This window comes from Crotalus tigris, unplaced genomic scaffold (assembly GCF_016545835.1).
Source record: "Crotalus tigris isolate CLP2741 ecotype Arizona unplaced genomic scaffold, ASM1654583v1 scf7180000018691.1937549, whole genome shotgun sequence".
Classification (NCBI taxonomy): Eukaryota; Metazoa; Chordata; class Lepidosauria; order Squamata; family Viperidae; genus Crotalus; species Crotalus tigris.
This window is the reverse complement of record NW_024097150.1, coordinates 688,891-708,316: the sequence shown is the minus strand read 5'-3', so window position 1 is coordinate 708,316 and position 19,426 is coordinate 688,891. Positions and strand designations below refer to the sequence as shown.

Here is a 19,426-nt window from a genome sequence, read left to right as displayed (position 1 = left end):
TACTATTTTTCTTTCCCTGAGCTAATTATATTCCTCTGAGCTTACTGTTTTTTAAATAAGTCCAGGGGTGCACTGCTTTAGCATCATTGAGATGAAAGGGTTTCACTCCCATGCCGAAATAGCCCAATTGCTATTCATGGAGGGAGATGGTTAGAAACAGATGAACTTGGTATGAATATATCTTTATGCAAATGCATAAAGTCATTAGTCAACACATAGTTTTCTAGGGAGGCCATCATAAGGGAAAGACAAGTGAACTGATCTCAAGAAATGTTACACAATGACAGGAATGTAGAATCTGCTTTAAAATATAAAAGATTCAAAATCAATATTTTCTCCTTTTAGGCAAGCAAGCAGAATGGTCGGTCTCTAAAGAAGAGGGCCCAAGACTTCCTTCTCAAGTGGAGCTTCTTTGGAGCTCGAGTAATGCATAATCTCACTTTGAACAATGCATCCAGTTTTGGTATTTGATTCTTCTCCAATTCTTTTGTTTGTTTATAATGTTAAAAATGGACTGGATCTGGTAGGGTCTGTAGGGAAAACATTCTGCAAAATCTTCCCCCTGCATCCAAATGGGGGAGGAAATTGGGCAATGCTCAGAATGTTGGGAATCCTTCCATTCTAAGCTCCTTTCTTCCTTCCTCTGTGTCATATGACCTTATAGTCCCGTGTTTCTCAATTTTAGCAATTTTAAGATTGTCTGGATTTCACGTGGTTGGGAAAATCTAGAAGTTGAAGTCAAAACATCTTAAATTTGCTAAGGCTGAGAAACACTCCTATAGATCATATACAACTTACCCTTGCTTCCCAGTACAAATAACTACACAAAAATACATTGATGCACAAAAAGAGAGGGCTGAAATGCACATATAGAAATAAAATATTGCTTTATTAACCAGAAAAAAGAATGCAGACTGTCCTATGATTGCTGATGGTAAAGGAATTGGAAGCCATGTGGTTTGCTCCCCCTACTTTTGAAAATCTTTATTCTTTACAATAGGTATATAAATTCATTTGAAGTCTTAAGACACCTTTTTCCTGTAAATCCCTTCCTCAAACATTAAAAAATTAAGAAGTCCAATAACATCAACAACTATGCAACCTGCAACTCCTAAAAGAATTTTTTTAAAATAATAATAAATGTGCAGCCCCTGTAAAAATTGCTGTTGATCCCCATGCATACCTATTTTCTTTTTCCTTTCCTTTCACTCACATATGAGGGCAATTTGGAAATAAACCTCCATTTGGTTATCAATAACAGACACTCACAGATACAGAATTTTTATTATACACATTAGAAACTACAACATTACATTACTTTTTGATATAATTGCTATTCAAATTGAGGCCCTTGTCAAAATCTGGGCTGCAGGGATGTTTTGGATCACCCACCCCCCATAGCCCAGATTTTGCGCCAAGTGACTACTACTAATTTCAAATCTTGTAAGACATTATGAAAATTGCCTCAATTTGAATGGCAATTATGTCGAAAAAGTAATGTAACGTTGTAGTTTTCTAATGTGTATAATAAAAGTTCTGTATCTGAGAGTGTCTGTCATTAGTAACCAAACAGAGATATATTTCCGAATTGCCCTCATATTTTACCACATCTTCATTCACAGAACTGGTTTATCATGTTGCAGGGATAAGTATGACTTCTCTGTCTTAAACATAACATGAATTCATCCCCCATGCCATTCAAACCTTCATTTTTTGTGTGAAAAGAGGAGACATCTGGTTCTAACAACAGATATCATTAGTGGATGGGAATGCTATGCAAACAACTAGATGTTTAGTAGAGAGAGGACAATATTTTGCCATATGTATAACAATATTATTCCTTTAGAACTCCTTATACATATAGGCCATCAAGATTCGATCAGCTACTTTTTAGTTGTTTAACATTAGGAAAATGCAGCAAATTCATTATCCTGCATGGATTCAGTGTTACTGTGTTCTAATGTAGGTCTATTCAAGTATAAAGCATGTCTCACTTTCATCAGTGTTGTACTTTGATGTCATGGTTGTCAAATAACTTGCAGGACCGTAAACATATTGAGTGAGGTGGGCCAGCATCAAGCAAGATTAGGGTGAGGAGTTAAGCACCATGCTTTGTTGGTCTTAGTAGGTCACTGAAAGTCCAGCCATTATTTGTTTGTTTCACTTGCTCCTTGTGCAGTGTTGAGAGATGGTCAGCAAGATAAGATTATGCACCATCTCTTCACTTTTCTTTCTTTCATTTCAGGTTCATTTCATCTCATCCGCATGCTTTTAGATGAATATATCCTCCTTGCAATGGAGACCCAATTCCACAACGATAAAGAACAAGAACTTCAGAATTTATTGGATAAATATATGAAGAATTTAGGTAACTGGAATTGGTAGTTGGCATTTTTTAGAAATCTGAAGCCCAATGGGGGTGTGCCTGTTTGTTTAATGTTAGGCAGATAGATGCCTAAATTGAGTGAATATTTGGATATACTTACATGTTGATCTTTAGAGGAATAATTGTCTCATACTTAATACTGTTATGCTTATTACTTTAAATTTCTAGACATTTCATTCTAAGCACGTGAGCATTTAATAATATTCAAAATATTTGTTACAAAGCCAGTCTGATTAAATTCAATGGCAGGCACTGTTGAATCAATATTTGGGGTTGTGTTATTGAAAATACTTTCAAATTCTGTATGTTTTAATATTTGACCCAAACTATTTTATATTTAATAGGCTGGAAACAGCATTCTACATATCAATGTGATTGAAGCTAATAAATATCCATTGCAGACTGTTGAAGAAAAATACTTAAAAAGCAATTTATTCTTTATTTTTCAAAGGCTTTTTAAAGCTTTCCTTAAAAGGAAATAGTATTTGCTAATAGCTAAAAGTGCAATCTGCAAAACATTCTGGGCTTTATATCTGTTCTAAACATCTATTAAATGACATCCTCATCTTCATTACAACCTATGTTATTGCAATGTTCAGTCATATACAGCACCTTAATAATTTACACTGTTTAACAGATCTGTTATCACGGTAATTACTAGGTCTCATTCCTAAGCTGACCTGAATGCATTTCTATTCTATATGGTTTATGGATATTTTTAGGTGAAAGTCACTGTCACTACTTTCTAAATTATAATAGAAGTAATACAGCACAGTCTCACTAAATTAGTGCTACCCAGAATGCCAACTTCCATCCTTTGCAACCCAAGACATCTGGAGGGCTCTAGATGAAGAAAGGTTGCCTAATCAATCCAGTATTATCAGAGATGATGCCAAATATCTTATCTGCCTGTGTGGGCATCCATTATTTAGGCAAGGGAAAGTAAAGGATGAAACTTGCATGACAATATCATCATGCAAATTGCTGCAACTTACATCCTTTGTGTAATATTAAAGGCCTGGGGACTAAAACATATGAAGAACAGTTGCAGGATTTGGGAATGGCCAGTCTAGAGAAAAGAAGGACCAGGGGGGACATGATAGAAGTATTCCAGTATTTGAGAGGCTGCCACAAGGAGGAGGGGATCTATTTATTTTCCAAAGCACCAGAAGGCAAGACAAGAAACAATGGATGGAACCGAATCAAGGAGAGAAGCAACCTGGAATTAAGGAGAAACTTCCTAACAGTGAGGACAATTAACCAGTAGAACAACTTGCCTTCAGAAGTTGTGGGTGCTTTATCACTCAAGGTTTTTAAGAGGAGACTGGACAACTACTTGTCTGAAATGATATGGGGATTCATGTTTGAGCAGGGGGTTGGACTCGTTGACCTCCAAGGTCCCTTCCAACTTTATTATTATTATTATTACTACTACTACTACTACTACTACTACTACTACTACTACTATTACTACTATTAATTTCTGTCTTGTTTCCTGATCTTTATTTCATATTACCAAACCTTTGTTATTTTCTCCAGATGCCAGTAAAGCCACCTTTACAGCATCCCCCAGTTCTTGTTTCCTAGCAAACCGCAACAAGGCTGTCCCAATTGCTAGCGATGCCTCAGTGAAAAATGAATGCCTGGTAGAGCAAACCTATTTCTCTTTATCATCCAGTCATCACGGAAGCATATCATCTGGCCTGAACCCATGCCCTGCAGGAGACAGTGAGAATATGCAACCCACAGGTAGGAAACAATGGAGATGCTGGCTCTTGATCAGTTCTCTTTAAGTTGCCAAAAGGAGTCGCAGAAGAAGAACATTTGAACACCTGTGACTGTATCTTGTTGCTTGGTTTTAAAAAAACAACAACACATCTGTTTGTTTTTTCCAGGTCAGACAGACCTCTCTCGGAGCACCGCCCACCTTATCACTCCGCCCATTTCTCCAGCCATAGTCAGCCGAGGAAGTGTTATCAATCAGGGACCGATGGCTGCCAGACCATCCAGTGTAGATCCATCATTATCTGCACACTCCCACTGCTCTTCTTATTCTGAATATCTCTATCAGACAGTGCCACAAACAAACCAGAACTTCTATGGAGCCGGTGCCAATTATCCAGCCATGTTCAGGGCCCAGACACATCCGCCTTCGGGATCCTGTCCCCAGAGGGCAGAATCTAGCCTTTGCCCAGCAGCCAATGAGCAGCAACGTTTCTCCCGGGACTACTTCAATAGCAGTTGTGCTGTGTCTTCATATAGTACCCGTTCCCTTCCTCTCTATGGAGCCTCTTCAGCTGCTCAGGAGACACATTGTATGCAAATTTTGAACAATGGGAGCTGCAGCTTTGCGAACAACACCCCAACAAGTTCTTGTCAAGGATCATCATATTCCACAGCTGCTTCTAATGGTATTAATCATTTTCAGAATTTTACTGTATTGTCTTTGATCTAGAGTTCAGTCTAGTATTCTTGTAGTCCTTGGACTAGTTCACATGTGGATTTTAACTTTGTGTAAGCATGTGCAGATATTTTTAAGGCCACCTATTTAATGAAAAATTAATGCAGAGATATGATAAAAGTTGAGAAAAGAATAAGGGTTAATTGATCCATCTCGTGGGTTTATGTGAAAATCTAGCATGCACCAGTGTTTTCTGGTGAAGCCGGTCTATCAGAACACTGGGTTTACAAAGCAATCTACTTATTGCTTTTAACCCCAATCTAGGAGCGTTTTTTTATCATACAGGCAAGCAGCCCACGTTCGAATCTCAGAAGGCTATGGCTAGCTGATGAGAGCTAAATAGCTCAAAATAGCTATACTAATCTCCCTTTAACTCTTTTTTCGGCAAAATCCAAATTGAACACACACACACATATACTGTACATATACACACAGATATATATATACACACTATACATATACAAACACACATATACACATTCACACACACACACACAAGTAGTTCTGCAGCCACAGCCACAAGTATGAAATTAAGTACCCCTCAATCAGCACCATGACAATGTCAAATGGTTGCTGAATGAATGGTTATTAAACAAGGATTACCTGTACTAACGTATGTGCGCATCACATTTGACAGTGAATATTTCAGTTTATTGTTTGCAATAATCACTTTCATGATACTTTGCCATGTAGTTGATCATTCTATTATTTAGATGTACACATATTTAAGAGAGTAAGACTGTTTCATAAGAGCATCTAAAATGCTCTCTCCAACCTGTGTCTTCCTGAGGGATTGCATCTCTGTAATCCACAATCAGCATCCACCAGTGTGGTTGGTTTTTATATCTTCTGTTTTCTAACTTTACATCCACTGCATGAAGTGGATTAAAAACTTAACATGACTTTAATATTTAAGGTTTAAATTGTTGCCAAATATCTCATGATTGATACAATGGATGCTGTAATTAAAATCTTTTCAAAATGATACATCATGGCAATTTCTTTTTTTTGCTAAAACGTCCAATATATTTTGTAAATCCTCATTTCTTCTGATATCAAAACACAAGGATATTATAAATGATATATAATATATTATAATATAGAATATATATGATATACCTTATCTATAAATGTCAGAAACATAAGTAATAGCACATAAATATAAAAACGATGATATCTTTAGCTGGAAGAGGATCTTTGTCCCCTCTTTATAACAATACAAAGGCATATATACTTTAAACATGAAACATAACTTTTTTATTTAAATTTATTAATGAAACTAATTAATAGCTTTATTTAAAAAAAAACTAAGGTTTACAGGGTAGTGCTTATACAATATTGTCTGTGGTTCTAGATGTTTACTCACTGATTGTCAATCTCCTGTTAACAGGGTTCTATGGAAATAACACAGACTATTCAGATTCCCACAGATTTGAGTCATTGGTAGATCAGCATGTTTCTGTCATCAGCAGCATAAGCAGCGTTCGCCCGTTGCCTCCATACAGTGACATTCATGATACACTCTGCATCTTAGAGGATACAGGAAGGAAACAGGGAACATCTTATTATCCAGATGCCTCCATCGCTGGTCAAAACTCTATAAGTAAGCAAAATTGAAACAGTGTTGGTATGGTATGGATGCCCTTTACTTCTGGATTCATGCCTCGGGTGAATATGAAAGGGAGAACTGTGTTGGTTAACCAGGCTCACAACCTCCACATAGTAGCCAAAGATACCTCATAATTCCTCAACCTATCTAATCTCGGATATCTCAAAAAGCTAAGGGTATCCGGAGCTGATTAGTACTGAAACAGAAGAATAAATTATGCTGCAGATTGGCATCGGCAGGGTATACAATAAAAGTATGTGAATCTGCGTAAAAGCCCCCTAAAAATGATATTCAATAAAATATATTTGTTCTGTTTTAGTCAAGTCTCTTTGCTGTCTTAAATCTTGTCTATGTCTCTTCTAGTAGAAGACTTTAGGGATCTAAATAATTTCTAAAGCCAAAAAAGGGTTCAGTGGTGGCCGCAGAACAAAGAAATTATACTTTAACAGGCAGGCTCACACCAGGGAAGTTAATGACACATGGTGATGATCCCTTTGCTTAGTTCAGTGTTTCTCAACCTTGACAATTTTAAGGCATGTGGACTTCAACTCCCAGAATTCCACAGCCAGCAATGCTGGCTGTGGAATTCTGCGAGTTGAAGTCCACATGCCTTAAAATTGTCAAGGTTGAGAAACACTGGCTTAGTTGTACTCTCTGAGATCATTTTCCTGTTTCAGAAAAATCAAAGCAGCTGACTTGGGAATTATTAAAATTGTTATTAGATTACATTAATCTAATGTGCATAATTAGTGTAAATCTTGGCATATTAGTATTTAAGAAATGAAATCCAGATTGTAGGATGACCTTGCTAGATGTATTAAAAGCTCTGGAATCTTTTCCTTTTTTTCTTTTTTAGAAGCACCACAAAGAGTAACTCTTGTCATTTTCTTTGTAGCTTCAGAAATGCTGCCTGCTCTGCCTACAAATTCCTCTCAATGCATGTATAGCCGTTCTCGACAGTGCTCTTCTCAGGAACCAATGGACTCTTCTGGACAAGCTAACAATGAGATGGTGTCATCCTTACCACCAATTAATATTGTCTTCATGGGAACTGCTGCTGGAGGCACCTGATTTTTAGTTCTTCCTTCCTTCCTCCACTTAACAACTTTGTTCATCAGAAAAGTTTTACAAATTGTTTTTAAAGAGTGTCCAGAAAGATTTTACGGTGCATGCTTAAATAATATTGGACATCTCAGTCCAAGTGCAAATTATTTCTTATATGTAAATGAGAATATACTTGCAAAGTATATTCTTCTTATTGCTGACTGGGTTTAAATGCACATTTAGAGAACGATCATATTTCCAGTTTCCCCTCATTGCAATTTAAAACAATAATTAAACAGTGTTTCATTCTTTTCAGCAAAACCAATAATTCCTCTTTCTCTCATTGCAATTTCTTTCTCTTTGATACACCACCTACATTCTGGAAACTCTTTGGATTGCACAGATGCACCTGACTGTGATACCTGCTCCAGACTTAGAAACACAGATGCACTTTCGTGATACATTTGGTGATCTTTCTCTAGTCCAGCATCCTCCTTGATATTGATATCAAATCAATTTTAGATGGACAGGAATATCAAACAACTTTAACCTGCCTGGCAGGGATTTAGGAAGTTGTTTCGCAGAGTTTGAAGCCACCAAATTAAGAAAGCCTATCCTAAATCATTTCACAATACTAAGGCACAGCATATTTTGTGATTTTGCTCCCAAGCAACAATCGTAGCCCTTCTTCCCATCTTTTCAGTTAGGCCTGAAATTACACTGTTTCATTAAATAGTTATCAGTTCTCCAAGTGTCATGCCTTAGGAGAGGACAGTGGCAAACCACTTCCCAAAAAATTGGCTAAGAAAACTAACAGTAATACTTAATTAAAAGTAGGGAAAATAGCAATAATAATAATAATGATGCATGATGATGATGTGATGATGTATGGATCCTGGGTAACTGCCTATGTATACTTTATGTTCTGTTATATTATTCTAACATTTTGTAATCTATGGTTCTTATGGACATGGCAACTGTAGTTTTACCAATCTGCTAATTTTTAGAAGTTTCCTTGTAAGATACATTTTTAATCAAAATACGTGTGGTTCACTATGATTTCATGATTTCATTTTATTGTTACCCCATATATTACCCACATTTTGCCCCTTTTTTCATTTCCTCTCTTAGAATATTTCACTTTCTCTCTTTGTCAGAATATCAGAATAGAGATACAAATTTTTGTCTGGATATTTCATAGGGTATTGCTCTGAATGGACTTTGCAGTGGAAGATATGATTTTGATATCAATAGCTTTCCACCATTATTAACTCAACACTCTTATTGTTGTAAAGACACACAATATTTTTTAAAAGTGCCAAAATTTCAGTGTAGCAGCTTCATTAATTTGACATTAGTAGTACAATCTACTCTTACAGTACCTAACAGTAGGACCCAAGTTTGTACAATAAAGTCATCTTATTATTACTTAACATATCACAAAATTATTGTTATGAATATTTACCTCTGGAAGGTTTCATGTATGTCTTTTTGTTTATAAATGTATCTTTAACGCGCTTCAGTCTTCTTACTTATAGAACTGCCATGAGTTCAGTAGAGCCTTAAAAATTCAATATTCAAATGGGTCAGTTTGCACCCAGGAGAAGATATATGAAATATCTATATATAGGCATTATGAGTGAATTTGACAATCAAACTCAGTTTTTGAATTGAACTTTTGCTTCTGTCTATATAAAATCTTTTCATGGCAGAATTTAGGAGTTCCACAGATTTCTATGAAAGGAACTATTTCTAAGCGCTCTGCAAGAAAAGTATATGCCAATGGACTTGCATTGCTTTGGATATTGTCCTACAGAATATTCAGTGGCAAGCTATCTTATTTTTTTCTTTGTTCAAAATTTAAAACTTTATGAGCCCTATTTGCTTTAGCACCCAATCCGTATTCCCCAACCTCAGGACAAGTAAAATTAATATACTTGTGATTTGTTTTTTAAAAGCCACTTCTCTATATTTATTAAAAGCAGTACTCTTTTGTCTTGTATATACTTTCAATTTTGTAAAATCAAAGAAACACTAGTTAATAGACATATGTTCTTTTTATTTATTTGAGTTACAGAATTTGCAATTTTGTTTACCAGGTTGTCAAATTTATGTGTTCTACCTCCTACATAAATGTTTACAAGGCCAGTTTTTCAAACCCCAAAACTTATGTTGTATAATCTTATGGATTAAAAATCTCATTTCAAGTATTAATTGAGTCACAACCTCATTTATCCTTTTGCCAGTCTCTGATTGGTTCAGCGTCTCTTTTACATGATAAAGGAAATTCCAACGTTGCATACTGAGCTTGCTTGTAAGTGTGATATGTTTACCACACCTTAGAAATTTCAAAATTGTGAAGATGCACCTAATAAATTAGAAACACATTTATATTAATTCTTAGCTGTATATTAATAAATTTCAGCTTCCACAATGTGTTTAACATCCAGATATGAGATGAGATGTTTACCAGTTATCAAATATAGAAGTGACACAACAAAGGTTAAATGTTAGAAGAAGCAGAGAGCAGAATATAGTTACTATTTAATCCAAAATAAAGATGCTAGGATATATAAAATTATTTTATAAACTGTTGCATATTAAGCATATAAAATGCACGTTGTTTCCCAAATACACTAGTATTTTAGAATAACCTCGCAAGAGACAATTGAATATACCAGAGGGATTTCATTCTACTAAACTGGCACAAGGAGATCTACTTCCTGTCCTCTCAGCTTAGTTGATTATTATCCTTGATCAAATAAAAGGCCACATGTTCAGATTGCCCTGGTGCTCTGGTTGCTATAGAAAAGGCAGATACATAGTTAAATTCTGCTTTTAAAAAGAGATTGATTTTGAGAGCTTTTTTGTATTCATTGTGTGCTGTATATCTTTGCACGAGAAGCAAGTTAATAGAGAATTTCTCCCATTGTATCGGGGTTTTACTCAGCTCACCTCCTCATTGGATCAGAAGGTAAAAAAGGAAAAAGTAACACAAAACTCATATGCACATACAGCATGTGCAGAACAGTGACCAAACTACTCTATAGAAATAAATATCTATGAAAGTGAAATGCAAAATGTGCATTCATTCTGTTTTATGTTTTCACGCCTTCCAACCCAACGTAAATTTGGAATAAAATATATAAGAGCCCTTATCAGTAGGATAACTCTCCGACAACTGAACTGAACCAAATTTGTGCAGAGGGTTAAGCTGGCAAAGACTGAATTTAAAATGAGTTGATCTAGGTGAGGGATGTCCTCTCCCAAAGAGAATCCAGAAAGGAGTTCCTCAATGCATTTTTCTTTTTTAAAAAAATATATATTCGTTTTATTTCTAAAGCCACCCAATCACTAACAAATCAAGACAGTGTACGAAAGTGCATTGCCAATTGCCCCATCACAATTTTGGGGTGGCTTGAATGAACAATATTTCCTATAGACTCTTCTCACCCACTACAAAAGCAATCTCATGGTGCACATTTCTACATCAGTTTCAAAATAAAGTTTTTCTGCTTCAAAAGTTGTTGTGCTATTCATTTGCAATGAGTATTTTGTTCTAGACCAAGGGTAGGCAACCTCAGCTCTTTTATGATTCATGGACTTCAACTATGCTGACTTAGGAATTCTGGGAGTTGAAGTCCATGAGTCATAAAAGAGCCGAGGTTGCCTACCCTGTTCTAGACCAACCTCTGTAGTTTGATTGGCTGCTTCATAGATTCAGAAATGCTCCCTCAACTGAATTAATGGGTGGTCATGGTCTCTGTATCTTCTACAACTAGTCTAGGCAACAGTGCTGCAAATTTTGAATTTTTACATTTTTATTCTGCCTTTATTACTTTATATATAAGTCAAGGCAGTGAACATATCAATATGCCTTCCTTCTCCTATTTTCCCCACAACAATCCTGTGAGATCAGTTGAGCTGAAAGAGAGTGATCAATCAGCTGGTTTCTCAGGCCTGAGATGAAACTAGAACTCACAGTCTCTTGGTTTCCTAGGCCAACATCTTAACCACAATACCAAACTGGTGCTTAATGTGTAGTGATTATAATATTTGCTTAGCATATAGAATATTGCTGATATGAAACCTAGAAGAAATTTGCTTCTTTCTCTTTTTTTTAACTACTAGTTTACTTTTCCTCGGTTACCTATTTTTCCAGAGGCTTTTTTAAAAAAAATAAATGAATGGATGCACTGTTTCTTCATTTCTCCAGTTGACTTTTTTTTTTTTTAAAAAAAAAAGGCCCAGTTAAAAAAAATAGGTAGTTCAGGGAAAGAAAAATAGTAATTTGTAAAAGTTACATTCTATATGTAAGGCAAGTGTTATAATCACTGTACTAATGCAGAATGTTTATATATTGTATATTAAAGATGGTGGCCTCTAAGAATATATTGACTATATCTGCCATTAGATATATTTGGATATAATTAGATAAAGGAATATTTATGTATGGATTTTAGAAGATCATTAAAAAATGTCTGAAGTCTCAGGCTCAGATGCAGATTTTCTCTATCTGTATGCATACAAATATGATGCTTGCTAATTAGGCTGGAACATAGAAAGACACAAAAAAAGAGAGCAAATTTAGAAAAACAATGGCCAAACTGCAAAATGTTTATACAGAAAAACAATAGGGCATCCTTTTTTCCCCCCTTTTTTAAATGAAACCTGTGTAGAAGTTCCCTTAATTTCTGCCACCATCCTATAAAGCAATGATGAGTCTGGAAATTGTTAGAAGCAAATGCTATGTATAGAGAGAGTTACACCCAAGACAATGATTGGATTGCAAAAAAAAATGAGTCCAAAGCAGAATACATTTCAGGTGTGACCCTCCCTACTTTCCATGAAGAAAAAGAGAGAGGGGGGAAAAGAGTATTCAGATTTGCAAGATTGTGCTATTGTAACGGTATAATAAAAATAGTTTGAGAATTCATAACTTCAGTTCTTAGTCTACCTTGAAGGACTGACAGCTACATATGGATGAAGCCTTTCCTTTCCTCAATCAGCCTGCAACTACCTCATTAGGTACAGTGTAAATGCCATCACAGCTTTGCCCAGCTACACTTCTACAGTGGAAGGCTTTGTAAGATTTTTTCCCCCTGATTCTTCCACTAACTCTCAGTAACTGAAAAGACGCCGTGTGCCATTATCTTCATGTCAAATAGAATTTCTCCTGATGTTGAAGAAGGACAGAAAGACTTGAGCACAAAACAGATTTATTTGTTCTGAAAAAGGATGCACTGCCCCACACACTTTCATGAGACTAAGTGTTCTGTTCCAGCCTATTGTCACTAAGCTATTGCAATATCAATATCTTCACAAGGACAAAACCCCTGCTACTACAATAGGCTGGAGACTTGCAAACAAAAACAAAAACCCCTTTTAATTCTGTTGACAGTCAAATACAGCAAACTCCAGTCCAAAAGAACACGATGAAAAGCAGACATGAAGTTACAAGAGAAGTCACAGACCAAGATTCCAAGACGCAGTTTACAAACGGTTGCCTTCAGCAACCAGCACCACCCACACCTCCTCCCTTTATTTAGCAGACCTAAGGCGGTGCCTCTCCTTGCCGTTTCTTCTTACTTTGAAGGTGCCTCATTGACCTCTGTTGACTTACTCTTGCTAATTGATGCCATCTGCGTGCGTCAATTAGCAAGTCCATCTGTTGTGATTCTTCCAAGTCTGACTTATGCTCCTCACACAGCTGAGTTTCATCAGAAACACGACTGGAGGGCCCAGGCTTTGCATCCAACTGTGAGTCCTGTTCTTCAGAGTCTCCCTCTGGCTCTGATGGCCCTTCAAATGCCTCCTCTACCTCCTCCTCAGATTCATCCGACTCAGCTGTGGGGAGCACAGGCTGGCACGGAACCACAACACTAAGCTATTGCAATATCTATGGAGATAATCAAGCCAAAGAGATATCTGCTGTGGAAAAACAGAAAGACTCCCCCTCCATTCTTTATTTCAATGTTGTCCATATTAGTTTATTAATATATTTATCACTTAGCTATTCGCAATGACTCTGGCTGGCCTCGAACTGCATAAAAACCAATTTCTAAAAGCACAGATACGAATCTTGAGCTATACATGAGCAGCCATCAGAAGTGCTCTTAAAATATGGTGGGCTCTATGGCTCTATACAAAGCAGATATATGAATTTGCCATTTACCCTCTCCTTACAAAATCCAAAGTGGCAGCCCATGGTGAGCAAAGGATTTATCAGGAACTGTGGAATTTATTCAGGGGACAAACTGTCTGTTAGAAACACCACTCCTCGTGTCTTTCCTCTAACTGAAAAATATTGTCAAGTTTGTCTGCATTTCTGAAGTGGCTAAGAGCATGAAGCAGTCAAGCTATAATCAACTCTGTGTGTCTCCATGAACAAGCACAACCCATCTAGAATGTCTGGTTAAGACCCGTGTTGTCTGCTCATAAAAATCCTGTCTGTCTTAAGCCCTATGTTTTTATCTGATCTTGTCAAAAAAAGAACTCCTGAACCTCAAAAGCCAAACAAGTGGCAGTGGAGGAGATCAAAGCCGAAATCTCTGCATTATACATGGCTGCTTGGAAGAACAATTGGGTTATCACCCATGTGCCAGCATCCTTAGTCTTATCTGATTTGTCCAGTTTGATCTGTACTAAAAGGGCTGTTCTGGTGCCTGACAATGGAGCATGATAAAGAGAAAACTTTGCTAGCTGTGCAAACTGTATCATCATTCCCTCAAAGTATTTTTGGGGGGGGAGAAATTTAGGGGGGGAAAGCAGATCTTTGCATAGCTTCAGTTATATGCTGCAGGCAGGCCCTTGTATCTTTCTTCCGAGGTTTAATGAGAAAGCAATCTTGATGTTTAAAAGATCATCTATTTGTGGGGTTTTATTTTTTACCCAGCTTATGGCAGTTGTCAAAGAGATTTGGATCAGAACAACAGACGGAAATGCAACACCAAAGCAGCCCGCATCTATGCCCGTGATTCTTCCATGAAAATTTGGATTTTTGGCAACTGGATTCAGTGGTGTGGGGGGAGGACTGAAGGAATCAAACAATTTAAGGCTGGGTTGCCAAAAGCACCCTTGCTTTATTCTTTTCTTTTTTCTTTTTTTACTGACAGCTTTCATTCTCTTTGGTGGAAGAATATTTGCTTGTGAAGCTTTCTGAAGGAGAAGAGATTTTGAATGGAAAGCTGACAGGTGAGGGTTGACTTAGTTCTGAGACAGCCAACAGATGTAGATCAAAGTCTTCTCTTCTACTGTATCCTTACTTTTTCCAGCTGTCTTCCGTCTCTTTTGCTACTCACGCTTCCTGTAAAGCAGATAGAAAGAAAAATCAGGAGGAATTCTTTTTAATGTTTCCCCTGGTTGGGAAGAGTTGTGGGGAGTGGGAAGTTTGTTGTAGGGTGGTGGGAAATTGAGTAATTAAAAATAAAAAAGTAGAAGTGGTCACCCATGGCATTCCCAACCATAGAAAGTAAGTTTAAAAAAATACCCATTAAGAGAAGTTTGAGAGGGGATCTCAAACAATCTGCAACTGAAATAGAAAAATTAGTCCCTCTTTCTCAGGGGAATAAAACTTTTCAAACATTACAAAGCACTATTTAAAAAATAACACACACACACACACAAGAAGAGATATATGTATGAATAGGAAGCAATGAGGATCTACTGAGAAAAAATCATCTTGGACTAGCTAATGTACAGTTCTGGTTAAAGATTGCCTGACCATTTGCATTAGCCCGTCTGTTGTTTTTATGTGAAAGGCTTAGGACTGTATTGACTTTGTAATTAAACTATTTTAACTTCAGGATTTTGTAATCACCATATTTAAACCATCTGTTATATTCAAGGCGAGCCATTCTCCTTTCAAAGATTTTTTTTAAAAAAAGCTTTGTAGGACATTTTAACTTGCAGTTCTGGATAATTGGATAATGCAGAGTATCTCTTCTCAGGAATACAGAATAATGAGGAGTTATTACTAATTAGGACAAGAAAGCAGCCCCTACTAGAACAGGCCTCCTTCAAATTATGATTTAGTGTTTGAAATGATCAGCTGGACTGGCACATGCCATTCAGGATACAAAAACTAATCAATAAGAATATAGTCTGAAGAAACATTTTGGGCTTGCCCATATAATCCCCTTTAGAGTCCTTTAGTCCAACAAAACAGAACATAATTTAAAAAAAAAGTATATATTTTTTTTAAAATTAAGGCTTGATTCAAACTCAAATTACAATTGAGCTAAGTCAGGGGTCTCAAACTCACAATGTCATGTGACATGTCACAACATATCGTGACTTTTTTTCCATTGCCGGCAATGGAGTGGGCCCGGTTTTGCTATGATGCATCCGCCCGCAGGCCGGCAGTTTGACACCCCGGACCTAAGTGAAACTTATTTATTGGAGCTGGGCAGCTATAAACAAATATCTCCTTAGGTTGCTTCATGCAGGAGTTGGCATCTCATAAAAGCTGGATCATATAGAACTCCTGGGAGGTCTTGGGAGCAGTTCTTGAGAATCTGTTTCCATGATACTGAAGCTTCTTTCTGACTTTGTCAGAGTACAACTAAATTTTCCCTGCTAAGTGTCCCTCTTTATATTTCACATTAAATACCTAATACAAACTCTTTAAGCCAAGCATGTAGGGAAATACCCATCTACTCCCTTGTATACTTTAACATTTACAGCAAAGTATAATCGGGCCACACTGAAGTGTAAGTCATACTGTAGAAGTAATGTATCAGTGCTGGAGACTGCACTTCAAAAAGCAGAAGGAGGCAGCTGAAACTATTAGTACTAGGTTTAATGTAGTTTAAAATCCATGAAAGTGTAACAATAGTATGATTGTTCTCTCTTTATTAATAGTGTTACCCTCCTGTCACATTAAAAATTATAATTCAACTTTTCAGTGGATTCTTGGGAAGTGACAGGTGCTGTGGAAAGACAGGTTGTGCTTATTTGCATTTGATCATGGCTTCAGCAGACGTATCTTTGACCTAATGACATCCCCAAAGCACAGGCTAATTTATTTTTATCTTTTGGGGACAAAACAATTAGGACTGGAAAAAAAGCTGGGCCATTGAACTTCTGCATAAATTCTGGAAAATCAGTGAAGAAAATGGGTGATTTGCTGTCACAGTTCAGTAGAGAGTTTGGGGAATGCAAAACAGGTGCTCAGGCTGTATGTGATTTATGGGATGGCAATTTATATAACATTGGAGAATTACACTAGAATACAATATGCCTTGATGGAGAGTTGTTCTGGTATATTTGTTGCATTTAGCCTTGCACGGAAGGAGTTATTGGTGCTGTTGTAAGCCAACAGATATTTACTTCAAAGTAAACCATGACCTGATGACATTTTTAAACTATTAAAATTGTCTAAATGCAACAAGAAATGACAGTAAAGAGTCCATAACTTTATTTTAAAAGCCTCAGCTTTGCAAAGTTTTCCACTAATGTTGGCAACAAAAATATTGAAGCCTGCAATAAAGCATTATTTTAACAAATGCCCTCTGTTATAGCCAATATGCAAGAGTATATCTGTTTTTAAATTAAACATGTTGGGCTTTTTAATGTTTCCTTTCCTCTCCAAATGTCTTTGTCGAGAAGATTGAGAAGAGCTGTTGGAGGGAAATGTACTAGCAACAGTAGGATGCGGAGAATTGGCTGGAGGACATTAAGCAGATGTCAGTTGGGCCATTATCATCTCTCTCTCCCCCCTTTTTATTTTTTTTTTAAAAAGAGAGATATTGCCAGCTGTCCTGTGAACTTTTACATTAGTGCTTTAAATCGTCACAGAGCAGAAGCATTAGTTTTCTATTAAGTCTTAGGTCAAAATTCTTCAATGGTGAGAAAAATGGTATGAAAGTGTTCTTTCCAAGACCAATAATACTGTTCTGAAACTAGTTCATGATGGGGTCTATTGACTAAGGTTCCATAAAGGAATTAAAACAATACAGCTTGTTCCAGATTGACTCCTTCCATGCTGGCTACTGGCTTTTCTGTGACAATTAATATAATGTGTCCTGCCTCCTGAAACTTGGTTCCAGAAGCCCCTCTCTTTTCTATTTCCTGGCTAGTCTTCTGAACAAAATTGTTCTTTGGTCCTGACTTCCTGTTCCTAACTCTGGACTGCTGTCAATATGTGTTTGATGGTTTCTCATACATGAAAGACAGTGAGTGTCGGCTTTGTCATCTTCGGCTTGGTGCCTCGCTGGCATCCTGCCATCAGTTTTAGGGGGAAGGGGGAGAGCTAGTGGACAATAAACATGTATGGGGCATGGGTGGGAAATAGGGAGGGGAGAATAACAGCTTGACATACACATGGGGTGTAAGAAACCAGCCTGTGCTGCTATTCAAGGCCATGAAGGTTGAGAAGCTTGAGAATTGAATGTGGATTGCTCCAAACATCCCAAGAGTTCTCAAAACCACCATACAGCTCACCATTGGCTGAAGAGGAACTGGTCAAGGGGAGAAGGCTGGGATGAATGGGGAAAATTTGTAACCTTTTGCACAGGGACCTTAGTTCTAGCCTGCCTTTACTGCAGCCAGCAATCTTTAGTAAAAGAACCTATCACTTCAACAAAATGGAGTTGAGGGTCTTTCTTTCCTAGGGACCTTGCTGGGGCAGGTCTGACAGTGAGGCATCTGAGGGTTACCATTATTACAGGCTATAGAAATGTAGAATGGAAAAGGTAGAAGAAATCATGGAGAAATTTCACCCCTTACTCAGTACAGGAATTCACTCCAACAGCATTCCTGACAGCCATCCAGCCTCTATTTAATAACCAGCAGCAAAGTCTACTACCTCCCAAGGAAGCTATTCCATGGATGATTACCTCTTCCTATTAGGAATCTTTTATCTCTTTATGTCCAACTGAAACCTGGATCCTTACTCATTGTTCCTTGTCTTGTTTTCTGGAACAACTTTAAATAAATCTGTCTTATCTTCAACATGCTAATTTGGTGTACTGTAGCAAAGGCATGAGGTTAGAAACTGGGAAATCACGAGTGTAGGCACAAAGCCAGCTGGGTGATCTTGGAGCAGTCACTCAGTGTCAGCCCTGAGAAGCAGGCAATGGAAAACCATTCCTGAAATCTTGCCAAGAAAACCGCAGGGACTAGTCCAGGCATCAAGAATGATATGAAGGCATTAAAAAAAAATCTGCATGATTTTATGTGACTTTAGGAACTTGAAGAGAACTATTATGTATCTTCTGGTGATCCAGCTTAGGATTGTCTTTGCTTTTTTAAAAAAAAAAAATGCAGTTGCAACACAATGTTGACACACATTCAGTCTGTGATTTACCAAGATCCCCATTCTGTTTTTATGTTTTTAATTTTTTTCTGTCCAGAGATGATGATGATGATGATGATGATGATAGTGACAACCACAACAACGATGATTCATTCAGCCATGTCCAACTCTTGGAGATTCGATGGCCAGGTCTCTCCACATCTTCCAATCTTGCACTAATTCTTAGGTTTGTCTGTATCGAGGTTCATTTTTCTGGTTCCTGTCCATAGTTCCAGCTTATCTATTATACATCCTTTTAAAGCTTAATTGTCACCTTTACAATGTTTACTATCTCCTAATTTAATAAAAGAGAATACATATAGTCCAGGATTCAAATGTGGAGACTTTGGTGCTCTTTAAACTTGCTTGCTTGCATGTCTACAGATGTTTCATTCCCCAAGTAGATAACATCATCAGCATGAGTCATGCGCAACAGTGTAAGGACTGTAACAGCCATTATGTAAAATAGACAGGCAGAAGACCAGCAGAGCGCATCCATGAACACTAACGAGCAATCAGAACATAAGATAAAAAAAATCACAACACAAGGACAGACTCAACTATAATTTCAACTAACAAACTGTAAAACTGTAAGCATTCTAGGCTAAATTCAAAAATCCTTTGGAATTC

General features: G+C 37.1%; 1 protein-coding gene across 1 annotated transcript in view; it reads left to right on the top strand.

Moving 5' to 3' along the window:
* Positions 1-9,614, top strand: part of RFX6 (regulatory factor X6) — a 41,753-nt gene extending 32,139 nt beyond the window's left edge. The window contains exons 14-19 of the mRNA XM_039355471.1: positions 346-463; positions 2,246-2,368; positions 3,926-4,135; positions 4,282-4,797; positions 6,238-6,450; positions 7,352-9,614. Coding sequence (XP_039211405.1) covers positions 346-463; positions 2,246-2,368; positions 3,926-4,135; positions 4,282-4,797; positions 6,238-6,450; positions 7,352-7,527 — 1,356 coding nt within the window. The 3' untranslated portion in view covers positions 7,528-9,614. The remainder of the gene's footprint in view (positions 1-345; positions 464-2,245; positions 2,369-3,925; positions 4,136-4,281; positions 4,798-6,237; positions 6,451-7,351) is intronic.
* Positions 9,615-19,426: the final 9,812 nt, after the last annotated feature.